The sequence below is a fragment of the Saccopteryx bilineata genome, chromosome 9 (genome assembly GCF_036850765.1).
Source record: "Saccopteryx bilineata isolate mSacBil1 chromosome 9, mSacBil1_pri_phased_curated, whole genome shotgun sequence".
Lineage (NCBI taxonomy): Eukaryota > Metazoa > Chordata > Mammalia > Chiroptera > Emballonuridae > Saccopteryx > Saccopteryx bilineata.
This window is the reverse complement of record NC_089498.1, coordinates 4,770,888-4,795,537: the sequence shown is the minus strand read 5'-3', so window position 1 is coordinate 4,795,537 and position 24,650 is coordinate 4,770,888. Positions and strand designations below refer to the sequence as shown.

The following is a 24,650-nucleotide window of genomic DNA, read 5'->3' as shown; positions in this document are numbered from 1 at the left end:
GGTGCACGAAAAAAATCTATTTTAGAGCCAAAAATTCAAAGTAAGCAACACCATCTGTTCTTTAATTATTTCTCCTTATAAAAAAAAAAAGGAGTCGCTAAATTTATTTGGGTTACTTAGTTGGAAAGAAATGTCTTTAAGACGCTCAGAAGCGGAGCTATTCAAGGCAGACTGTCAGCTCTTGTTTGCTAGGTATCCAGGAACTCAAAATAGTAAGGACATTTGAGATCTGATTTTCTTTTCCAAGGCAGCTTGCTGTCTCTCAGGCCGGGTGTGGCCATCCGGCACTTGGGGACAGTCCTCTGCTACTCATGTTTAGGGATAGGGGCTATGGGATGGAGTCAGGGGGGTTGTGTTCTAGCAGGGAGATCGGGGGGGGGGTGACGGATGCGTAAACTTCCCTTTTCCGCGGATGGGGGTCTGCACCCCCAGAGTGGGGTTAGGCCACTCGGGGTTGTTTCTGTCCCTTCCAGAGTCCTCACCATCTATCTATCCGTCCATCCACACATCTTTCCCATTTATCCATCCATTCTCCCATTGAACATCTATTTATTGTGGGCTTACTGTGAGCTGGGCACAGTACTAGGCCCTGTCTTGGCGGAGCCCACCGCCCCGTGGGCAGCTCTGAAATACGCACACAGATAGGCCTGTGATGACCAACGGTTGCGTGCCCCGCCCAAGTCCGGGCCAGCCTGTCCAGGCAGGCTCTCAGCGATGAAGGACACGTGGTGGCTGAGCACTTGGACGGTGGCGCGTGGGACCGAGGGGCGACTGACTTCACACTTTCCTTAGTTTTGAATAATTGTAATGTAAGCAGCCGCATGGGGCGCGAGGCTCCCGCCCGCCTCAGACGGCACCGGCTCCGCGTCCCCAGGAATCTTGCTAGGAATGTGCATTCCCAGGCCCCATCCCCAAGCTTCTGAATCGGACGAGTGGAGCCCAGAAAACTGCATTTTCATCTCCAGGGTGTGACGCTAGAATGTGACTCATTGCATCAAGGAGTGGGGAAATTGGATCTCAGATGAACAGAGGCGTTCCAGAACCAGGGCTGCTAGAGCCGAGGCTGAGCCCTGGGCGCCTTGGGGGAGGCGGTGGGCCGGGGCAGGGGACGGGACGGTGTCGGTGGTGTTGGTAGTGTCGGTAGTGATGCACAGTTCCCCATGACCGTGTGATGAACTCGGGCCAGGCCAGGGTGTGGGAGCACCGAGAAGGCGGTGGGGGGTTGTGTGTGAACTGAGGTTGCCGAGGTTGGCAGATAGAAGTCCTGGTACTGCCAGCTGTGCCACCCTGGACTAGTGTCCTAACCTCTCTGGGCCTTGATAAAAGTGGAGATAACCCTACTTTGCTACTTAGTTATCTAACAAGGCCAAAGGACAGATGGATTGAAACTGCGTGTACAGAGCGCGTGTGGACAGAGAAAAACCGCTGCGCTACGTGAGCAGCCTCATGGTCTTGTTTTTACATTTATTTCCCTCTTATTCTCTAAGCCTTACCTTCATGGTTATAACTACTATATGTTTGAGAGTCCCCCACCCCCACCCCAGCATGGTGGTCCCTGGGACTCTGGGACCTAAAGCCCTGGGCTGGGGTCTGGTCCCATGTCGGGATTCCTGCTCTGGTTCCTGGGAAATCCCCTCCAGACCTCCATTTCTCCTCTGCACGGAGTCTGTAATCTCAGAGGCCCCTTTCCAGAGCCCTCATCTGAAAGCCCAGGCCAGGCCAGGAGAGTGGGCCTTCTTCTGCAAGTGCATTTTAAAATCAGATGTAGCCAAATGCCTTTTGGGGAAAGACTTCATAGTAATTTTAGCAGCATCTTTTCTGTTGTCTAGACCTAAGATCAGCATTTTAGGGGAAGTTGTTGAGGTAAATTTTCCCCTGCCTCCCTACACTCCCCCTTGCCCACTGTCAGAATCCACACAGCCCCCCTCCACACACCTCCCCCCCCCAGAATGTCAGGTGGCCAGAGCCTCGGCTGAGTCCCAGCTCTTTGGCAGCTGAAAGGTTTCGTCCCTGGAAGATGCCCGACTTATTTTGAGATGGCAAATGTGGTGGATGCTTCTCTCTGGAAAGACCCCGAGCGTCTGATCTCAGCCGGGGTGAGGGTGTAATATTTGGGGGGGTGGGGGAGAGGAGGGGATATTAGCAGCTTCTTATCTAAATTAGACATTGTTTTTCTTCTTAGAAGCCTTTTCTGTCAACTGTCCTCCGGTACTTGGGGTGGTGCCTGAGCATAGTCGTGGCTTCGTCCAGGTTCATTTTTTGCCCCTGTTGTTCTGGTTATTAATTTATCCTTTTCCAGGACTGAGATGTTCGCCAGGTCTCTCCTTTAGACAAAGACACTGACCACAAATTCTTTGGAATCTTCTTCTCTAAAGGACGTCCTGGGAAAGCAGTGTTTTGCTCCACGGAATGAACGGTGAAGAGTAGGCCTTTCGCCGCCTGGGTGTAGGGTCCCGACCTCCGTCCACACGCCTCCGGTGTTGTGTTGACTCAGTGCCGAACGGCAGAGGCAGGGCCTGCGCTGACTTCCTGTCACGGAGGTCGCAAACCGGGTGTCCAAGGACCACGTCCAGGGCCAGGATATTTTGTTTCTTTGGCTGCTTGGGATGAAAACTTGTTTGGAGTTAGAACGTAACACTAAACACTGAGGGACATTTGCGCAGAAATCCAGTTTTCTAGTATTCCTTTAGAGCAAGTAGAAGGCCTGCCGGCCTGGCCCTGGCCCCGCACAACACGGCGGGGCTGGCCCGGCATCTAGGAGCGGCGGCAGTGCGGCGGGCGGCACGGGTGCCCCTGCTCCCTGTCGTCTGGGTCCTCCTCGTCCCTTTATGTGAGTGAGCTGTTGGCCCCGCAGGCCTCGGGCATGGCCAGCAGAGTACAGGTTAAGTGAGCTGTGGCCATGACCGCTGCTGGTCCAGACCTCTTCCCTGCGTGCTGTGTGACTTTGCTTCAATCACACCCCCTCTCTGTGCTTCAGCCTCCCCATCTCTTTTATGGATTAATTTTGTGCGTGAGGCTGTTCCTGGAAAGGGGAGGGGCTCCACTGCTCAACAGGGGGTTGGGGAAACTCTGAGGTCACTTCCTGTTCAGACCCTGTACCCAGCTGCTGCCCAGGGGCCTTTCTGTCCCCCAGCAGAGGAGTGGTTAGGGGTGGCGGCGCAGGGCAAGGCTAATAACACTTTGACTACTAACAATAATGGCTACATTATGGAGCAGCATTATTCTCCCACTAACGTAGGTGCTGTTTCCCCTGTTTTGCAGTTGAAGGACCTGAGGTTCAGAGAGGTGCGGCAGCTTGCTGAGGTCACTCAGCTGTGTGCCTGGGTTTGTCTGATTCCAGGCCCCGCGGCCCCGAGGCCCTGACGGCATGCTGCTCTACCTGAGGTGGCTTGGGAGGGGGCATTCCGATGTCTGTGCTTCGGACGTAGGACGGAAAGCCTCAGGAGGGAGGCCTGGCCTGTGTTCTGCGGCTGCTTCATCCGAGGCCCAGCCCCCGCCTGCCCCCAGCCCTCTCTCCGGCCACCCACAGTCCCAGGGAAGTCTGGCCTCCCCCTGGCTCCCTGCTCACACAGCGGGCTCTCCTCCCGCTGCCCCGTCTTGGGCCAGACCGTCTCCTAGGTTCAGATGGGTTACTAGTTCCACGAAGTGGTGAGAGCTTTCATTGATTGATTGATTGATTTACAATATTGACCTCTCTGGATCAAACTGTACAACCAAGCCCGATCCTGTGGTGGTTTAGGAGGAACTGATTTGGGAGTCACGACAGCGTCCCCAGGGCCAGGGCCGCTTCCTGTCTGAGCCGGAGGCTGCCCACTTGAGGAAGGCGGCACCTCTGTGCCTGCTCGCCCTCTGGGCCCGCACCATCGCTGGCAGAGGTTTCCGGGGGCCACGACACGCCAGGGCACCTCTGCGGGCGGCCCTGGGAGGCAGTCATCACGTCCGCTGTCCAGGCGGCGACGGAGAAACTTGTGTCGTGGGCCGAGTCGGAGGTGCCCCAGTGGCAGAAGGCCGGGCTGGGACCCTCAGCCAGACCCCAGGCACGGCCTCACGCCTTCCTTTGTGTGGCTGCTTCCTGAGTGCTCTGGGGCTTCCCGGAGGAAGAGGCGTTGTTCCGCTCATCCTGCTGGTGTGTCCTTCCTTGAGTGAGGGAGTGTCCTGTGGTCTTCCTTCAGCTTCTGGGGAAAACCAGTGAGGCCTCCTCCCTACTGGCCGAGGAGTCTGTGTGGGTAGCAGGGTGTGGAGCCCCGGCTCCTGCCTGGAGAGCTCCTGGTCTTTTCCCGGGGGGGGGGGTTTCCGGGTGCGAGGCGATGCTGGGCCATCCCTGTTGTCTCAGGGACCACGCCATTGTCCTGTCCTCCCGGGCTCGGTGGTTGCACATGACAGAAATGAGTTTAATGGGAAGAGCAAGGGGGAGCTGGTGCATGATCAGAAGGAGGAACGGGACCCGGGGCAACTTCGGAGACACGGAGCAGGATGGGGTGGCCGTTCTCTCCTGGGAATCAGCAGCCACTGGTGGGGGAGGGGGAGAGTGCCCCCACCTCCCCCGTCTCCCCTGTCCCCCTGCTCCAGGACCAGAGTCCAGGGAGACCAGAGCGTCTAGCTGGGCCGTATTCCAGGGGAGCACAGGGCATTCTGACCGACAGTCCACTGAGGTCCAAGTGGGTGAGAGGTGGCTCCTCAGGGCCCAGCAGGGTGCTGATATCAGAGGCTGGCACACCTGGCTGGGTGTCATGCTGCCCTGGTAGGATGTCCTGCCGCCCGGCAGGATTCCAGCGGGCCCGGATCAGGGTGCGGGATGGGCTGGGGTGAAGCGGACCATCGCCACGGTGACTTCAGGCTGCAGATTGGGGTGAAGCGGACCACCGCCACGGTGGCTTCGGGCTGCAGGCTTGGGTTTTACAATGTTGTGACACCTGGAGCACCAGGGCGGGAGAGGCCTGTGGGGACACCCAGCACGGGTACCAGGGCGGGAGAGGCCTGTGGGGACACCCGGCGTGGCCTCCTCCTTGTGCACACAGGACAGAGGAGTCCAGGAAGGCAGGAGCTTCTCCAGAGTCCTGCGGCTTAACAGGGCGAGGCCTGGGCAGGGGACCATGGAGGAATGGCACAGCCCTGCTGCCCCGAGTGCAGCCTGGGCACCCTGGAGGCGTGGCGGGGGGTTTTAAGCAGAACACTTACAAACTTGAAGAAAAAGTAATTGCCACCTCTAGCACCAGACACAGAACTCAGGGCGCCCCCGGCCACCTCTCCCTGGAGGCTGCTGGGGTTGCGGGCTCCTGGTGTCTGGTTCTGGAGGAATCGCACGTACGTGCACACAGAGGAAGAACGTGTCCGTTTCCTCTGCCCTCCCCTGCACCAGTGGAAGCAACCCCACCTGCCGCCCCTTCCTCTCTCTTCCCAACCGGTCAGAAGTGATTCCCCATCAGTTCGCTGTGCTGCAGCGTTTTTCTTTTAAAGTTAACTTTTTATTATTGAAGTTTCGCATACCAGTCATACTGTTCAGCTTGATGAGTTTTATAAACTGCCCACGTTTGTGTCACCAGCCTCAGATCGACCTGGCCAGCTTCCCAGAGCGCCCCACCCCCCACCCCCGCCCACAGTCCTGCCCCACCGTACGGGCCGTCCTCACGTGCGAGTTTGAGGTCTGAATACCTGTGTGTTTATCTTCATGGGTCTGTGAAAATACTATCCTCAGCACATCCTCCCCGAGATGTCCCAGGCTTTATTGCTTTGGATGAAAAGCGCTGTGTGCTGGGGGCCCCAGGCTTTTGAGTGGGGGTATCTCAGAGTTGCTTAGAATGCTCGATTTCGGGGGGGGGATGGTGGGACAAGCCTGAGGTTATCCCCCAGGGCCATGGGGACCTTGTCTCCTCCTGCTGTCCTGCTGCTGCCCTCAACCCCACCCCCCTCCGATTTATTGTAAGTCATTGCTCAGCGCGGTGTGACACCCCCGTAAGACAGGTGGGGGAAGCCGAGCACGTCCCAGTCTATACTGGTGACATGGCTCCACCCCCTCCCTCCTGTCATAGGCAGTCAGACACCAGGTGCCTGGAGACCACAGACCATAGCCAGGTGGAGGGGGGGTGTGGGTGCCTGGCCCAGTGGTTTGCTGTGGGATCTTAGAGTTGGCGAGGGCTGGGTTTGAATCCTCGTTCTGGGACTTGTTGGCTCTGTGACCTTGGGTGAGTGTCTGAACCTCTCTGAGCCTAGGTTTCCTCACTTGTGAAGTGAGGATGTTGTAAAACTCCCCCCCAGGCTTAGGCGAGGACGGTACAAGCCCACTCACTGCGTGTCGAGCACCCACCCTGGTCCTTGGTGTACATGCTCGGGGAACAGTCTCGCTGGTCACGGTGTCAGTTATGGGGCCACCGGAGGCTTTCTCCCTGTCCGCAGGCCCAGAGCTGCCGGAGAAGTGGGGCAGGCGTGGGGGACAGAGGTCTGCCTCTCGGCCCCGTGGCATCCGTCCCAGTGAGCAAATGGCTCTCAGCAGGGCGTGGGGAACAGAATCTCTCCCTGGCTGCCTGTGGCCAGCCGGCCTCAGGGCAGCTGTCCTGTTCCGAGATCCTGGGTTCCAGGCTGGGTGGCTGAAGCGGGCAGGCTGGGTGGGGACCCGGGCAGCTGAACCAGGCTCCCGGGGGGACAGGAGGCCAGCTGCAGCCCCAGAGTGGAGCCGAGAGCCAACACGTCTCTTAACCCCTTCTGTTCCTGTGGAATGGCTGTTCTTCTTGGCCCTGAAATGTCTCTGCTTGCCTTCAGTGTCCTTGCCCTGCGAGGTCCCGGTTAGACCCGGGGTCTCCAGCCTGCAGTGCCAGGATGAGATCTGGCCTGTGAGAGATGCAAAAAGTTGCAATGATTCTGATAAACATTCGGGTCTTTGGCCTTCTGGGAACAAAACAGAAGTCGAGCGTGTACTTTGGGTGGCAGCTTTGCCCGGCTGGCAGGGTGGCGTTGTGTCCCCAGCCCACTGTCCCCCTTCCTCCATGTTTATCTCTGCCATCATTTGCCACCTTGACCTTACGGAAGCCTGCCAAGGTCAATTCTAGCCTGCTCTCCTAGCTGAGCCTTGAATTCCCTGGGGGGGTCTTTGTTCTGCTTGTCCCTTTCCTGTGCCAGCAGCCTCACTACCCCCCAGGGGTGCTTTCCCTGGCAGCCTCTGCTGATAGGACCCTGCCACACTTCCTTCTTGGAATCTCCCTGTAGTGACTTGCGCTGGTCCGTCCTGGTTTGACCCCTGGAGGCCACAAAGCAAGCCCGGTCCCTCTTCCCCATGACAGCCCTTCAGACGCCTGAAGACAGCTCTGGGGGCCCCCTGAGCCTGCCGCCTGGGCTGAGCATGTTTGTTCCTTTGCTTTCCCTCCTAAGGTGTGGCTTCGAGGCCGCCCCACTATTACCCTGCAGCCCCTGCCTGGCCACCTCCCTTTGCAGGGCTGACCTGCTCACCCTCGAGGGCTGTGAGAATGTGCCTGGGATTCTACTTCAGTAAAAAACAAAAAAGGTATAAATGCGTGGAAAGCGTCTGTAAGGCCCATCACCCCAAAGACCGTAAGCATTTCCAAGTGAAACATTATGGGTTGGTTTTATTTTTTTCTCTGCGTACCTACCTATATGTAAAATTTTCTCCTGCAAAATCCAGGGGATTAAAAAAGGTTAAAATAAGCAAAGGGTTAGGGTGAATTCACATTAGCCAGCAGGGGCCTGCTGAGACAGGGCCCTGTACCGAGTGAGGATAGAGGAGGACCAGGAGGGCGCTGCCTCCAGGGAGCTCACAGCTGGGGGGAGCCTGGTGGTCCAGGCGGCTTAGCCAGGAGGCGCTGGCAGAGGATTATGGGAACCAGCGGGGGAGGGGGAGGGTGGAGAGGTCTGGGAAGTGCTCTTGGACAGCAGAGGGCAGGCAGGGGCATGGTAGGTGATGGAGACACCAGCAGCAAAGGTCCTGGGGCAGGAAAGCGTTCTCCTGGAAGGTGGTGAGGGGTGCAGATGCCCCGGCTGGAGCGTCAGGATGCACGAGTGGGAAGGGTCCTTGGGGACAGAGGGGCTGGGGCGGGTGGTGGCAGGCCCTGGACACAGGCGGGCGCTCTGAAGGTTGTTCTGAAGGTGACGAGCACAACAGCAGGAGCAACAGCAATTGGAGTGGCCGCCGCGTGCTGTCCCTGGAGGCAGGGCTGGCTGCACTCAGGCGTTCCTCATCTGGAGCCGCGTGACCTTGGACTAGTCATTTACCGTCCTCAAGCCTTGGTTTTCTCACGCGTGGTGGGAGAGCGGGGCTGTGAGGGTTTGACAGGAACGGGGAGCGTTACGGGGCTCGTCCTGGTGCCCGGCCCCTGGGCCACCTTGATGAGCTCTGCTGCCTAGCCTGGTCCTCAGAGTGCCCGTGGGTGCTTCAAGCCGTACACAGAGCTTGCCCCGTGCTCACAACCTCCCAGCGACGAGCAGATGCTCCCGTTTCACAGGTGCGCACACTGAGTCAGGGCTGAGGGGGCAGCAGTCCTATCGCCCCGCTGGGCCTCTCGAGGAAACTGAGGTACGGAGAGTGAAGGGCACGTCTGGTTCCACGTGCTGGTCAGTGCTGCAGCCGAGCTCCTTCCGGTTACAGACCCCGTGCTCTTGGCTGCTGGAGTGTCCTGACCGAGGACCTCCCAGGCCAAACCCATGGACGAGCGTTCTTGCAGGAGCGTGAGGAAGGGTGCGCAGTGAGCACGGCGCTGGGGAGCTGGGCGTGCACTAGAGGCCCTGACCCCGGGCACGTGCCCCCACCTCCAGGCAGTTCTCCAGGTCCCCAGGATGCCCCCTGCCCGTGTGCCCCCGGGCCATCCTGGGCCTCTGTGGCTCTCTTCCCGAGGGTGGACTGACTTCGGTGTGCCTGACCCCAGGGTCGCGGGGCGTGCAAGGAGGGCCGTTTGCAGGGGGTGGGGCACGGCAGGGCTGGCCCTGTGGGTGCCCCTCAGTGGGGGCGGTGAGCGGTGGGCTGGGGGCCTGCACGTGTCACAGGTGAGCCTGGGGACAGGCGGGGTCCTGCCGGACAGACAGGTGAGCTTGGGGTCCTGGATGGGCACTCCAGCCTCAGACCCCTGGGGTCCTTGTCACCACCCTCCAGAGCATACTCCAGGTGCTACGGGGCATAAGAGCAGGGAGCACGAGTGGTTTCTTCTGGCTGTGTACACCCACCCAGACGGCCCCCCACCCCTCAGAGAGCCAGGCTGTGCACCGTGGAGGGAGCACAGGGCAGCCACGCCTGCGTTTGCAGGCATGTGATGGACACGGGCTTCGGGCACCTTGTCATGGACACTCTGGGGCAGAGGGACCTGGTGTGAATTGTGGCTCTGCTACCTCCAAGCCACACTGAGTCACCTGGAAGCCTCTGTGAGGCCCGCACCTGGCTGGGGACGGCCTGAGATCCTGCCGGGCAGGAGCCTGGCCCCGGGGTGGGGGTGGGGGTGGGGGTGGGGGTGGGGGTGGGGGTGGGGCGGTCGTCGTGGGGGGGGGAGTGTGCCACAGCCGTGGCCACCCTGCTGTGCACCAGACCAGCCTCCGCAGGGCCCCGAGGCCGGCCCTGCCAGCAGCGGGCCAGATGTGTTTTCTCGGGGGGCGCAAGGGGGGGCGTCTCCGTGTGGGTGTCCTCGCGTGATGTGTGGGCCGCTCTGTTTGGATCGCAGGGAAGCCAGACTGCGTTTCCTGGCCCATCTCTCCACCCTCCAGAGCAGAGAGTTAAATAAACACAGCCAAGTATTATCACAGGACGTGGGGAAAATGAACTCGGTCCCCACGGGCGGCCCACAGCTGGCGAGCGTGGGGCCTCTCAGGGCTGTGGGATGAGACAGATGTGGTCGGGGCAGGAAGGGCTCGGTGTGCCCCCCCCCGGGGGGGGACGTGCCTCCTCCCAGGGCTGTGTGCCAGCCTTGGGGCCTGGGGGTGCAGGCTGCTCGCCTTCAGCTGTAGCTCTGGCCTTTGGTGGGGCTCCTCCGAGCCTCTCCGAGGCTGGTTCTCCTCAGCCCAGCCCGGTGCTGGTACTGGAACTGTCGCCTGGGAAATGGGCCCACGCTGGCGAGACCCAGATGCCTGGGCCCTGGTGCGGGAAGGTGGCCGGGTGCACTCAGGAAGCAGCCGTATCTGTCAACGATTTTCCGCTCCTCTGCTCCGGGCCGTGGTGGGCTGATGAGCCACACGCCAGGGGGAAGTTTGCAGTTGGTGTGTCCCCTGCCATCCTCCGCCCAGCACTGCCCTTGTCACCTGACATTTAGCCCTCCCTGAACTTGGCTGGTATGACTGGGTTGAGAGGGAGTAAGTGAAGAGGGTGGGTCCTCCTGCCCTCTTTCCTTTCTTCCCTTGGTCCCTTCTTCCCTTCCTCCCTCTTTCCTTCCCTCCCCTTCCTTTTGTTTATTTATCAGAGGTCACCTAGCACTGTACATGCCCATGTCCCCCAAAATATGGCATTCTGCATTTCTGAACCCTACTGCGATTCAGATGGTTCATAGATGAATGAGTTTTTTCCCCTCCATTACTATATATTTATTTTACTAATAGGAAAACGTTACTTTGTACGTTTATTCTAATACCTATTAGAAATATTGTTACTAGCACACCAGTGTGCGTGATTTCATGAGCACTGGCGCTTAGAAGGAGGCTGGAAGGAAAGGTATTTAAGTAAAAGAAGGGAGTTGATGTAACTCTTAGTGCAGGGGTGGTGCCCCTGGGCAGGTCCCTGCCAGCCCTGGGGGCCTGAGGCAGAGACCCCTGTCCCCTGTTCAGGGAGACTCCTGCCACCCCCTGCCCCCGATGGTCTGAGTCTTGGGAACGTCAGGCAGGTTTAGATGAGGTAAGGCCCGCCTTGGTGGGACCAGCGGCCAGGTGGAGGTGCTCAAGGTCCCCCGAAGGCCTCCTAACCACGGTGGGTGGGCTGTAGGGCTGTGCTGGGGGTCATGTCTGTACCAATGAAATGTCCCCCTCCCACAGCAGACTTATTAAAAGTATTGACTCCTGAAACAGTCAAGTATTGTGATTGCCCCGACCCCTGGGACGTCGTGTAGTGTTACAGAATGTTTGGAAGTGGTCATTATGGTTCATTCCCATGGAAGGCTGGAGGGTTTTGATATGAGGGAGGGCTGAGCTCTGTGTCTGAAACCAGATGCAAACACTTACACGCACGCAGGCGCGCACGTGCACACACATGCGTACACACACACATCAGTTTTCAATAAGAGACTCAGTTTCCTCTTTGCTTGTGTTTAAGATAAAGCACATGTGTAACAGAGTCCTGGCATTTATTTACAGGATGTTAGCACCGAAGATGAGTTGTTAAGGAGTCATAAAAAAATATTAGTTTTTAACTTGATGGTGGTGCCTTTCTTCAAATGAAAGTGGAAAAAAGGGAGCAAGTAGGGTTCTGTTCTCACCACACCCCTCTTCCTCCCCTCCCCCCCAAACAGCAGACAAGTCTGGGCAGGTGCTGTGCCCTCCTCTTTGGGACCTCAGGCTGGTGTCCTTGACGCCATGGTCCCCGCGTGCCCCTTCCTGTTCCTCACACACAGCGGGCCACTCCACCCGGGTTTTGTGTGGGAGGTTGTGTGGCCGTGCATGACAGAGTCTGCCCTGGCTTTGTCACCCCCCCCCCCACCGGCACAGTTGGACAGCTGGCGCGTGAGGACCAGGATTGCCACTGAAATGGGATGTGGGAGCCGGCCTCCGTCGTAAATTCACGTTTATATGCTGCGTGGTTCTGGTTAACGAGCCTGTGCGGGGCCGATAGTATGAGATGAGGTGTATATGTGAATGAGGAGATAACCCTGGGGGTGAGGGTCGGGATTAAACATGAGACAGCCCGGGGGGCCCGGGGCCGGCCAGAGGGAAGGACCAGGCAGGCGGGTCCCCGGAAAGGGCATTTGCAGGACACATCCCAGCCCTGAACGAGTTCACGGGGGCATAGACACAATAATCCTGTTTCGTGTCGCTCGCTCAGAGTATGCCGGGCACTGGGCTCAGCGCACATTGTCTTTAAAACACACTAGAATGGCCCTGGCCGGTTGGCTCAGCGGTAGAGCGTCGGCCTGGCATGCGGGGGACCCGGGTTCGATTCCCGGCCAGGGCACATAGGAGAAGCACCCATTTGCTTCTCCACCCCCCTTTTTTTCCTCTCTGTCTCTCTCTTCCCCTCCCGCAGCCGAGGCTCCATTGGAGCAAAGATGACCCGGGCCCTGGGGATGGCTCCCTGGCCTCTGCCCCAGGCGCTGGAGTGGCTCTGGTCGCGGCAGAGCGACGCCCCGGAGGGGCAGAGCATCGCCCCCTGGTGGGCAGAGCAGTCGCCCCTGGTGGGCGTGCCGGGTGGATCTCGGTCGGGCGCATGCGGGAGCCTGTCTGACTGTCTCTCCCCGTTTCCAGCTTCAGAAAAATACAAAAAAAAAAAAAAAACCACACGAGAATTTTATCATGCCCACTTCACAGATGGGGGCGGGGGGGGGGGGCAGGACCCTGAGAGGTGAAGACGCTGTCCTGGGTCATCCAGCAGCGGGGAGGGAGAGTTTGGGATGACACGGGGCTCGCACGCCCAGCCCAGCCCTCACAGACCCATCTCTGCGGGGTTCCACAAAGAGGAGCCATTGCAGCCCCCTCTCTCCCAGCAGCGGTGGCTGTTCTGAGCCGGCCGGGCGGGAGGGCCCGGGACGCTCAGCCCGTCCGTGCCTGTGTGCTCAGCGCAGGCTGGGAGAGGCCGGCCGGGTGGTGGTCCGGGCGTGAGCCTGGCAGCCACGCAGACCCGGCTTCCGTCTGGGCTCTGCTTCCCGGTGTGTATGTAAGCAGGTCCTGCTTTCCCCATCTGTAAAATGGGCCCCAGCATCCAGCCCTGTTGCAGGGCCGTGGGGGAGGGTGAAACGTTAACACGACTCGTATGCAAAGAGCGTGATTTCCAGAGTCAGCAACAACTCCTGTGCCAGGTGACCCAGAGGGCAGTAGAAAGACACAGAGGGTCTCCCTAAAGGAGCTGAGGCTGCCATCGGGGGCCACCCCGATGCTGTAGCTCATGGTTTTCCTCTGCAAACCATCTGGGTATCAGGCTCTGGACCGTATACCGTTTAAGCACCTTCTGAGCTCCCTTGCAGGGTTGCTATGCATGCACAGAGAGGTTACCTGATTTGCACAAGTCACACAGCAAACCATGGGGATATCGGGATTTGATTCTAAGGTATCTTGCTTTGACTATACCCTGCAGCAGATGCTAACTTCAGTCTGGGTTCAGATGGTCAGGGAGAGCTTCCTGGAGGAGGGGAGTCTGAGCTCTGGGCAGTCTTTCTGACCAGGGAAAAGGGTGGCTCTGTCGCTGATTGTCAGGCTGACCCTGGGGGCTTGGGCGAGAAGCTTAAAGCCCTGGGCCTGAGTCCGGTTGCCCCACAGGCAGAATCCAAAGTGGGTCGGGCTGGGCCAGGCTGGGCAAGTGGGGCGGCGTCACTTTAAATTTTCCTACTTTAGAAAAGAGACCTATGGACTTTAGGATTTGTACCCACAATAATCATCCTTTCTAATGTGGGATTTGCATGTTAGTGTAAAAGGAAATGAGAATTTTATCCTGGCTCTATGCTGGTCCCTCCGCCTGCGCCTTCCCGAGGGGCAGGACTGTGGACAGAGAGTCCCCCCCCCCCCCGTGAGCTCCGGGCGGTGGGTGGCGGGTGGTCCCTGCTGCCCAGGGGCCTGCCATTCACCATCGCTGGCTCCCGTCTGCTCCCGTGGGCCCACCCTGCGCGTCCTCACTGTTCCTGCCTAGTTGTGTCTCGCTCCGAGACTGGGATTACTCTCGCCTCCTCCAACATGCCCCAGTACGTGTGTGGGGCACAGTGGTGGTTGTGCTTGTCACTGTGGAGACCCCAGGCTGAGAGCTGAAGGTCAAAGGCAGAGTCGCTTTCCTCGCGGCTCTCAGAGTCACTGCCCGCTCCGTGTTGCGGTCACCTGGAGACGCACGGCCCTGAGGAGAGGTGGAAGTGCCCGGACACACTTTGGCAGTCTGTCTCTAAAGCCTGAAAACGGGCGGCGTCTTTGTCCGGAAACCCAGCTTCTGGGAAACGTATTCTAAGAAAAAAAAAAATCACGAACTAGGCTTGTGGCCACATGTGTGTGATGTGTGTGGATGGGCTACGTGGATGGAAGGAGCCTAGGTGTCCAGCAACAGGGCGCTAGTTAAATTAGCCCTGGGGCCTCCTGTGACCGGACCAGGCCACTGTTGGTAATGCAGCTGTCAGCCCACGTGTCTGATGTGAGTGGACGTTCGCTGTATATTGCTGGGTGAGGACACGGTTCCGGAGCCGTGTGTGTTGCCCAGGGATATGGATCCCTACAACGGGTTGGGTCGGGGAAAGCTGTAACAATGTATCTGTAAAACAGAAAGAGTTCTGCTTTCAGTCGCTTCATTTTAATTCGTGTATTTCCTAGTTTCCTATTATTGCATAAGAGTTGTTGAAGGCAGAAGCTTAGAAAAAGGAAAAGATGTTTAATCTAGGCAGCAGTAGCAGCAGGGAGCTCTGAGCGAACCTGGGTTTCTGATGTTCATGGGACCTGGGGGCGGAGCAGTGCCGGCCCGCGGGCTGGGAGGGAGGGGCTGGTGGGTGCAGTGGAACGTGGGCCCCCTGGGGCTTCAGCCCCCACACGGGGCCCTGTCTGGTGTCGCTCCCCTGACCCCTCCTTGACCCAGCAGTGTGCTGAGTGTGCACTTCTCCCTGGCTCCAGGGGCGGCGGCGTCCTGTTGGGTAGCTGTGGTGGGAATATTGACACCGTAGAAAGCGGCAGCCGCTGCATACCTTTCTCCCTGAGATCCGGACACCTGTTGAGCATCGAGCAGCACACCACCAGCTTGCACGGGTTCCCCTGGGCGCCCCAAGGAGCCTCCAGACGACGAATTCTCTCCTTAGGTTCCCCGGAGCCGTCCCAGGCTGGGCCTGAAGGAATCTTTTATACATTTGAATCGTGGGGGGCATGGAGTAGGGGGAGTGAAGAGGGAATTGGAGCCCTCTCCTCTTGGCTGACCCCGCGTGGTCAAGAAGCAGAAGGAAAACAGGGTTCGGCATCCTAGTCCTGGCTGCACCCCCTCCTAGCTCCGTGACCCTTAAACATTGCTTAGCCTGAGTTTCTTCATCTGTAAAATGGGGTTAATAAATATACTCATCTTATGGGATTGTCTAGGCCCACAATCGCAACCTCCAGCATGCGGGGGGGGGGGTCCCCGGGAAGGCTGGTAAGAGTACAGATAGCTGGGCTCCCTACAGCGAGTCCGTTTTCGTGGGGTTATCGTGGGGGGGGGGCTGGGGGGAGGCAGAGGGAGATGCGTTGGCACAGAAGCTGAGCCCCTTGGCCGTGACCTCTGGGTGGTTCCACATGTAGGCACAACCATCCCTGCCCAGTGGTGATGACAGAGGACCCGTGGCTGCCACCCGGCTCTCCCTGCAGGTGGGTGGAGAGGGGGAATGTCAGTGGGAGACTCGACCTCACCGTTGGAAAGTCAGCCCTGCCACTCGTGCAGGCAGCGTGACCCCTCGGCAGGCGGCCGGGACCCCACCCCGCTCACTCAGTCCCCGACCCGCCTGTGAGGGGGGCACCTGTGCAGGCGGCCGGGACCCCACCCCGCTCACTCAGTCCCCGACACGCCTGTGAGGGGGGCACCTGTGAGGCGCCACCATTGACGTGCTCAGTGTGTTCTCCGTTCGGCAAGGGGTCTGGGATTCACAGAGTAAACCGTGGGTTTGTGATGCGACCCTGCCCTGGATCTCGGCTCCTCTGAGGGCCTGCGCTGGGGGCTGGGGGCTGGCCTTGGGGTCTCGGGGGTTTCTCTTGAGCTGCACGGAGCCGTGCTTTGTCACACTGTTGCTCCCCCACCCCGCCCACTGCCCGTGACCCGCCTCACCTGAGAGGAACCTGGGAGTCGGGTTTGTTTGCACTTTGACCCCGGTCGTCTTGCCCCCAATCCCTTGACGCCAAGGTGGTCGTGGGCTCTGCTGCGTTTCCCAGCACAGGGTGTGCTTTGGGAAGAAAGGCCAGCCTTGCCTTGGTGCAGAGGACCGGACATCCCTGCCTGTGGGTCCCCAGCGCCCCACACGAGGACATGCAGCGCGGGAGCGTCTTCCTGAGGACAGGCTGTCCTGTGCCCTCCACCTGCTCGCCACCTCCGTGTCTCCCGTGCCCTCCGCCTGCTCGCCACCTCCGTGTCTCCCGTGCCCTCCGCCTGCTCGCCACCTCCGTGTCTCCCGTGCCCTCCGCCTGCTCGCCACCTCCGTGTCTCCCGTGCCCTCCGCCTGCTCGCCACCTCCGTGTCTCCCGTGCCCTCCTCCTGCTCACCACCTCCGCTGGGACACAGAGGCCTCACGGGAGGCGCCATCGGGGCCAGAGTGGGCCCACCCCTCCCTGAAGGGTGGGATGACCGCTGGGGCCAAAGCCAGCAGAGCACAGAGAGGTCCCTGAGACCTTGGGAACACCACCCGGACATGGGGCCAGCTAGGAAGTCTCCCCAAAATAAAATCCGTTTGTCCAGTGGTTCTTAAACCTTTTTAAAAAGGGGGGGGGGACGACGTTCTAGAAATTTTTGATGAAAATATGGATCCTTTTCGCAGAAAAAACGTTTATCTGCCCACCTGTCCGGAAGCTGACAGGCAGGGGCGGGGCCTTCTCAGATTCTGGAAGCCAGCTGGCCTGGTGTGGACTTTGGGGAGGGGAAGGGGACCCTCTGGGCCCTGCTGGAGGCCTCGCCTGGCCGTTGGACCAGGGCGTGCCTCTGTGCGTCTCTCTCATTCACCTCCTGGCTCTGTCTGCCTTAGGCCTTGTCCCCTGAGCTCCCGACCTCTGACCTGCCCCTTGTCTGACTTTGACCGTGCCGCGGTGGTGCCCCAGGCCCGCCCCCGTTCACCTGCTGCGTTCCAGGCCCCGGGTTGTCCACGTCCAGAGGCCCTGCAAACAGGCTTTCCGTCTCGCTGGTGTGTCCTTGATGGTGGCCCGGCCACCCCGGAGCATGGGGGATGAGCTATGGGCACTTTCAGGGTAGGGAGTGGGGTCACTTACGAGCCTGCTGCTGAGCCAGGGCGACAGCATCTGGTGAGGCTCGTGGCTTTGTCCTCCGATGCAGCAGTCCGCCGTCCCCAGCCTGTGATCCTAGAACGGGGAGAGAACACGGAAGCCCCGAAGGAGCCCCAAGAATCCTTCTTAACACACCCCAGGAGCCATGGCTAACACACTCCGTGCTCGCCCCAGTGTGGACGCACTGGTCCTGTGCCCCCCACCCCGCGCGCCTACGCACGTGAGCACCCAGGCAGCTGCACCTGACTTGTGGTCACACTCGCCCCGAGCCGCTCGGTCTGTCTACTCACTGGCCTTGTGCACCCACCCAATGCTGACAGATGCCCATCGCGCACAGAAATGGGTGTGTCCCTATGTTCCCCTGGCGACGGCGGCCTCAGCAGAGCCAAGTATTATATTTATGAGCTTTAGAAAGTTAGAGGGGAAATCTCCGGAAAGCACCTGGCTCCCAGGCTGGCTGGGCCCCCCCCCCCGGGTGCTGTCCACCTTGACCACTGTGCCGGGCAGGTTGTCTCTGAGATGCTCGGCCCTTGGTGTTCACTGGGTCCCTGCAGCACTGTTGCACTTCAGTGATGGCCCCCGCAGGGCCTGGCTGCAGCTGTAGGGGGCGCCTTCCTCCCTAGCCTGCTGCCCCTGCCGATAGCTCGCTGTTGAAGAGACTAGTCTGGGCAGAAGGGTCCAGGTGGAGGGGAGGAAAGCCGTCTTCGCTGTCTCTGTGTTGGGTAGCACAGGGCCTCGTGATGGTGGTGGTGGGTTTGGGTGTTAACTCTTTCTCATCAAGAATGTGTAGGCTCTGGCCAGTTGGCTCAGTGGTAGAGTGTTGGCCTGGTGTGTGGAAGTCCCAGGTTCGATTCCTGGTCAGGGCACACAGGAGAAGAAACCATTTGCTTCTTCACCCCTCCCCCTTTCCGTTCTCTCTTTCTCTCTCCCTTGGCCTCCTCTCCTGCAGCCATGGCTCGGTTAGAGCAAGTTGGCCATGGGTGCTGAGAAAGGCTCCATGGCCTCACCTCAGGTGCTATAATAGCTCAGTTGCCAAGCAATGGAGCAACGGTCCCAGATGGGCAGAGCATCACCCCCCTAGGGTGTTTGCCAGGTGGATCCCGGTAGGGGCACATGCGGGAGTCTGTCTCTCTGCTTCCCTGCTTCTCACTTAATAATAATAATAATAATAATAAAGAATGTATAAAAGATGAGGTGCTTTTACCTTCAAAAACGAATTGAGGGCCGGGGATGAGCAGTGAATAGGGGTGCAGGCGAGCTGTTGTGGGAGAAGGCAGTGATTCTCAAGTCACTTGGAGAGTTGGCCCGGGGGGCACTCGCCGTGATGGGTGGGGTCCCAGAGAGGCTGGTGGGAGAGGCGGCCGCTCGTCCGTCATAATGTCTGCCACTTTGCAGTTCCCCAGCCAGCTGGCGTCTGGCTGCTCTTCTAATCTTCCCACCTCTGCAGGCTTGTCCTACCTGGGGACAGCGACGCGAGTCCTCCCAGGAGCTTCCAGATGGCAGACGTTTTCACATCTTTCCGGGATGGCTGAAGCCAGATCTTAGGGAGGGGAGGACTTGCCGTCTTGGGATATCCTTCGCACCTCTCGAGCAGAGAGAATTGAGTGTGGAGGCTGTTTGTTTTGATGCTGGGGTGACACTAAGGACACAGAGAGATCTAGGGTCATGGCCTGGTGCCCGTGGTTGGTGAGGTCTAGAGATCCACGTGGACCTTGTTGAAGGGGGGCGGCAGAACAACCTTACACATTGTCAGCCACCTCTTATCAGAAGCGACTATATGTCTATGTCAGTAAAGGATGAAATGTGAAGGAAACGATTTTCAGGTGTGGCAGTGAGGGCTGTTAAGACCATCACTTGTTTCTTATTGCTTGAAGCATTGTCCACTCGTGTTTCGGAGGCTGTCTGGTTGGAATCAGCTTAGTGAATAATATCAGTTGTGTCTAAAGCAAGAAGGTCTTACTCGGCCCTGGCCGATTGTTTCAGTGGTAGAGCATTAGCCTGGTGTGTGGATGTCCAGGGTTCGATTCCCAGTCAGGGCACACAGAAGTGGACAACTGCTTCTCTACCCCTCCCCCTTCTCTCACTCTCTTCCTCTTCTGCAGCCATGGCTCGGTTGGAGGAAGTCGGCCCTGGGTGCTGAGAGTGGCTCCATGGCCTCGCCTCAGGCACTAAAAATAGCTCATTTGCTGAGCAGTGGAGCAATGGCCCCAGATGGGCAGAGCATCACTGGGTAGGGGGCTTGCTGGGTGGACCCCCAGTTGGGGCACATGTAAAAAAGAGTCTGTCTCTCTGTCTCCCAGTTCTCACTTAAGGAAAAAAATATGAAGGTCTTACTCATGTTTACGGAGCTGCGCCTTTGCAGCCCACCCCAGCTGCAATCCGCTAAGTAGGATGACAGCTTCATTTGCTCTCAGCCCAGCTTGTCCTCTCTGCATCGCATTGTCTTAATTCCTAAGTTTCTGCCCTCAGGCTGCAAACTTGGCGGAGAGAGGAGTCTTCCTTAGCATTCCTCGTTCTCTTGCTTGTGGGTGTGGGTGTCCTCGCTTGCCAGTTTCTGAAGGCTGAACGATAGCCCCTTCTGCGAGGTTGGGGTGGGAAGTGGACGGGGGTAGGTGACAACAGGGCTGCGAGCAGACAGAGCAGGACTGGTTAATTCTGAGAGCTGTTCCATCCCTGTGCCCCCACCTCCCACCCCTGAGTGCTCGGGCCACTTGCTCCTGCAGGTGACCCCCATCACCCCATCGGATCCTCCCAACAATGCTGTGGCCCAGGTACTGTTAACCCCATTTCTGAAACGGGAAAACTAAAGCCTAGAGGCTCAAGGATTTGCTCAAAGTCATGCAGCTAATTGGAGGCAGAATCGGGATTTGAACCCGGTGTCTGCCCCAACCATCAAGCTTGCTCCTCATGGCCCAGCTGGCCAGCACACTGCCTTCCATGGGGCCGGTCGGGGTGGTTGTGTCCCCATCCTGTGCTGCCAGGAATTGGGACAGCATCCTCTGTGCCTCAGAATTAAGTGCCGGTGGCTTCTCATACAGGTTATAAGGAGGTGCCGTTGCTCAAAGACCTGCTGTAGGATGTTTTCAGGAGCAACCATCGAATGCGATGCTCCTGGGTTTCAGCCCAGAGGCTGTGTGGGCTTTCTAGCTGTTACGCCTTGGGCTTGTCCCTTCTCCTCCCCGAGGGCCTGTTGCCAGGGACCCAGTGCGGCAGTGCCTGAGAAGCGCGCAGCGCCTGCCTGGCTCTCAGTCCAGACCCTGTCCCCTGCCACTCTGCTGGGCGCGTGGTGGCTCCTGCTTGCTCCCGGGTGCGGCTTCAGAGCACGCCTGCAAATCTGGAAAGCACGGTGGACGCACATTTTTTTGGCTTAAGCAAAGTTCCATTTTACGAAGTCCACAATCCAGCTTTAATATTATTACATGCCCCAACTGGGATTAATTCCAGGACAAGAGCCTTATTGTGCCGTATAGAGTTTCTCCTGTGTTCTCCGTCCCCCACCTGCCTGGCCTCCCATGCTGGGGTGAGGGGTGCTGGGGGCACCCAGTCCCTGTCCAGCCTTGTTCTGTGAGCCCCGGGGTGGAGCGGAGAGGCACGTGGCTTTCTGATGCCGTCTCCTCACGAGTGGCCTGCTGACCTTGAGAGGGTTGTCCTCAACCTGTCCTGAGGGTGGGGTCTGGTGGGGTCTGGTCTCAGTGTGGGGAATAGCACCCCACGCTTCTCCAGCCTCTGAAAGAGGGCTTGTACTTGTTTCTTGGAATAATGGGGTAAGCCTTTGCATCCGAGCGGTGGTAGGAAGTTAGGGCTCTTGGTGGGAGGAGGATGCCAGCAGGGTGAGGGAGACGTCTGAGCCTTCGCTCTCTCCCTGTTCCGGCCAGGGGCAAAGGGATTCGTCTGGAGCCGAGACTCCGACTCTGGACAGGAGTGGCCTGTAGCACAGTGCAGAGAAAGAGTCTGTGGCCGCACTGGGTGTGAGACAGGGCGGCCATTGATTGGCGATGTCTGCCAGGGGCACAGGAATCAGGAAGACGGACCAGCTCCAGCACTCACTTGCTATTCATGTTGTCTTCTGATTATTTGACCTCTGTGAAGCCAGTACAGGCCTCTTTGTAGGCTTGACCCCTTCCCCGCCGACCACGGTTGTTATAGGGGACCCCTCCACCCCCCGCCGCAAATGATTTTCCTTCCTGTCTTAGCCCTACCCCAATGACCTGTCTGTGCAGCTTCAGACCTCACAGGGCCATCTTTGTTCTCTCTTTCAGTTGAAGAGGGGGAGGCCTCGGACTTCTCGCTGGCCTGGGATTCCTCTGTGACAGCATCAGGTAAGTGCCCCAGGACAGGGGCGGGGTTTGCTGGGAGCCCTGGGGGATTGGCTTGGGAACTCGGAGAGCCACCCAGCTGATTGTGGAAATCATACTCCTTGTGTTGTCTTCCTGTCTGGGGCCTAGACTATCCCGTGCAACACGATTTTTATATCAGTTCCATTTGGTCAATAAAATCTGTTAGGTACAGAGACTAATTCACCCCGATTCTCCAGGGGCCATGTTTTCTTCTCGTGGGCATGTTCAGATGGGCCCCGGTACCCCACTGCACGGCTGGGGAGCTCCCTGCAGTGGACATTGTTGCACACTCAGTCCGGTCTAATTGTATAGAAGCCACTTTACGAGGATGCTTAAACCGCCAACTGAAATCAGAATTCCTTTATGCCCCTTCCTGGAAGGGGCGGCTTTGTGCTCTCCGGCCGGCAGACCTGAGCCCACGCCTTCCAGGTGGGAGGAGATGGCGGGAGCCGGGTCATTGACTGGTGGGATGCGGGGTCGTTGCGGGGTGATGGGGTGACGTAGCAGTCAGAGGAGAGGATTTTCAGCTCAGTTCTGCCCTTGCCTGAACTCCTCTGTGCCTCAGTTTTCCAAGCTATAAAAAGCAGTAGATGAAAGAGGTTTTCCTGACTGTGAAGGCCTGTGGTTTGGAGCCGGCGAAGGGTCCTCTGAAGCTCCTGAGTGACAGCGCTCCTGGGAACAGGGCCCTGGCTCGCTGTCGGCAGGTGACAGGCTCTCTCCTGCCTGTCCCCTGTCCCCAGGATCCTGAGCAGCTGGTTCTGGACCTGTGGAGGAGCTGGGGCTAGTCCAGTCCTGTGGGACCCTTGTGCCCGAGGAGACCTACGAGGGAGTCCTTTAGTTCAGGCTTTGCCTCCTTCAGATGTGGAAACTGAGGCAGGAGATTTTTCTCTGGCTTACAGATGTTCCACAGATGTGGTGTTTGGCATCAGGCATATGGAAGTTTAACTTTTTTTTTTTTAAATTTATTGTGTTTCCATAGATTCTAGTGTTTCCCCTCCCCCCGTGTTCCCCAGTACATTCCCCCTCCCCGTACCGCCCTCCCCCCTTCCCTCCGGGATTTGCTCTTCTGCTCTCGTCTCATCCTATCAGCCTATCACCCCCTTTCCCTCTGTCCGCTTTCCCTCTGGTCCCTTTGATCCTGCCTCTGTCTCTATTCCGCTCCTCAGTTCATATCGTTCGTCGATTCCTCAGATGAGTGAGGTCATATGATAATTTTCTTTCTCTGCCTGGCTTATTTCACTTAACATAATAGTTTCCAGGTTCATCCATGTTGTTGCGAAAAATAATATTTCCTTCTTTTTCATGGCCCCGTAGTATTCCATTGTGTATATGTACCACAGCTTTTTAATCCACTCGTCCACTGACAGACACTTGGGCTGTTTCCAGATCTTGGCTATTGTAAATAATGCTGCCATAAACTGGGGGTGCATTTCTCCTTTTGACTCATTGATGTGGTGTTCTTGGGACATATTACTAAAAGTGGGATGGCTGGGTAAAAAGGCAGTTTGATTTTTAATTTTTTGAGGAATCTCCATACTGTTTTCCACAGTGGCTGCACCAGTCTGCATTCCAACCAGCAGTGCAGGAGGGTTCCCTTTTCTCCACATCCTCGCCAGCACTTATTCTGTGTTGTTTTGTTGATGAGCGCCATTCTGACTGGTGTGAGGTGATATCTCATTGTGGTTTTAATTTGCGTTTCTCTAATGATTAGTGATATTGAGCATTTTTTCATATGCCTATTGGCCATCTGATGTCCTCTTTGGAGAAGTGTCTATTCATTTCTTTTGCCCACTTTTTGATTGGACTGTTTATCTTCCTGGTGTTGAGTTTTACAAGTTCTTTATAAATTTTAGTTATTAACCCCTTATCAGACGTATTGTCGAATATGTTCTCTCATTGTGTGGTTTGCCTTTTTATTTTGTTCATATTGTCTTTAGCTGTGCAAAGCTTTTTAGTTTGATATAGTCCCATTTGTTTATCCTGTCCTTTATTTCCCTTGCACGTGGAGATACATCAGCAAATATATTGCTGCGAGAGATGTCGGAGAGCTTACTGCCTATGTTTTCCTCTAGGATGCTTATGGTTTCACGGCTTACATTTCAGTCTTTTTATTCATTTTGAGTTTATTTTTGTGAATGGTGTGAGTTGGTGGTCTAGTTTTATTTTTTTGCAGGTATCTGTCCAATTTCCCCAAAACCATTTGTTGAAGAGGCTGTCTTTACTCTACTGTGTGCTCTTACCTCCTTTGTCAAATATCAGTTGTCCATAAAGCTGTGGGTTTATTTCTGGGTTCTCTGTTCTGTTCCATTGATCTACATGCCTGTTCTTATGTCAGTACCAGGCTGTTTTGAGTACGATGACCTTGTGGTATAACTTGATATTAGAAAGTGTGATACCTCCCACTTTATTGGACGTTTAACTCTTGAGTGGTTACACAAATTTATGATTTTATGGTCATTTGTGACTTAAGATGATGCTAAAATCATATAAGTGAGGAAATTGGCAGAGTTTTGGGTAACAGCACATACTGCCTAGATTTGGAAGAAACCAAGAAGGAAGTTCACAGGTGGCTGAAATTTGGGAAGTGCTGGTGTGCATTGTACAGCACTCAAACCCAGGTCCCTGGACTCCCAGTTAGGTGCTCTGTCCCACAGGATCTAGACTCTGCTGGGGGAGCCCGAGGGTCCTGGCTGACTCAGGCTTGGGTGGGCACTGTAGTATCTGCAGGTGCCTGGCTTTTGGTGACAGGGGCTTTCGTCACGGGACGGGGTCTTGTCTGAAGCTGAATGAGGGGATGATCAAATTCTCGGGGGGGGGGGAGTCCAGTGTTAGGACAAACCTCGGAGTCCGCACTGGGAGGGAAGGGGGAGGGGTGTGTGCAGCCCCTGTCCTGTCTCCTTCTACGCGGGGAGATGCACTCTGTGGTTGGAGTGAGACGGTCGTCTCCATGTGTCATCTGGGCGTCCTGACCGACGTGGGGGCGCATGACCCTGAAGAGAAGCCTCGCTGTGCTCCAGACCACTGAGCCAGCAAAGTGCCCGGCCTGTTGGCACCTATGCAAAGTCCTGGTCCTCCCTGCGTTCCGAGTGATGCTGGAGGAGGTGGCGAGGGCAGCGGTGGGGTGATGGGAGGCGTTGGCATTGCTTGTGGGGGGTGGAGAGCCCCGTGCAGTGTGCCTCAGTGCCCGGGCTGCGTCCCCAAGGCAGTGAGGGGTGTCTGGACTGCAGCAGGCAGGAGGGGTGCCAGGGGGGCTGTGGAGGCCCTGATTCATAGTGG

General features: G+C 57.5%; 1 protein-coding gene across 2 annotated transcripts in view; it reads left to right on the top strand.

The window, feature by feature from the left end:
- The window catches only part of ZNF423 (zinc finger protein 423), a 310,193-nt gene that overhangs the window by 34,824 nt on the left and 250,719 nt on the right, over positions 1-24,650 (top strand). For both annotated transcript variants that reach the window (XM_066243234.1, XM_066243235.1), the window contains exon 2: positions 21,297-21,356. In XM_066243234.1, the coding sequence (XP_066099331.1) occupies positions 21,297-21,356 (60 nt within the window). The remainder of the gene's footprint in view (positions 1-21,296; positions 21,357-24,650) is intronic.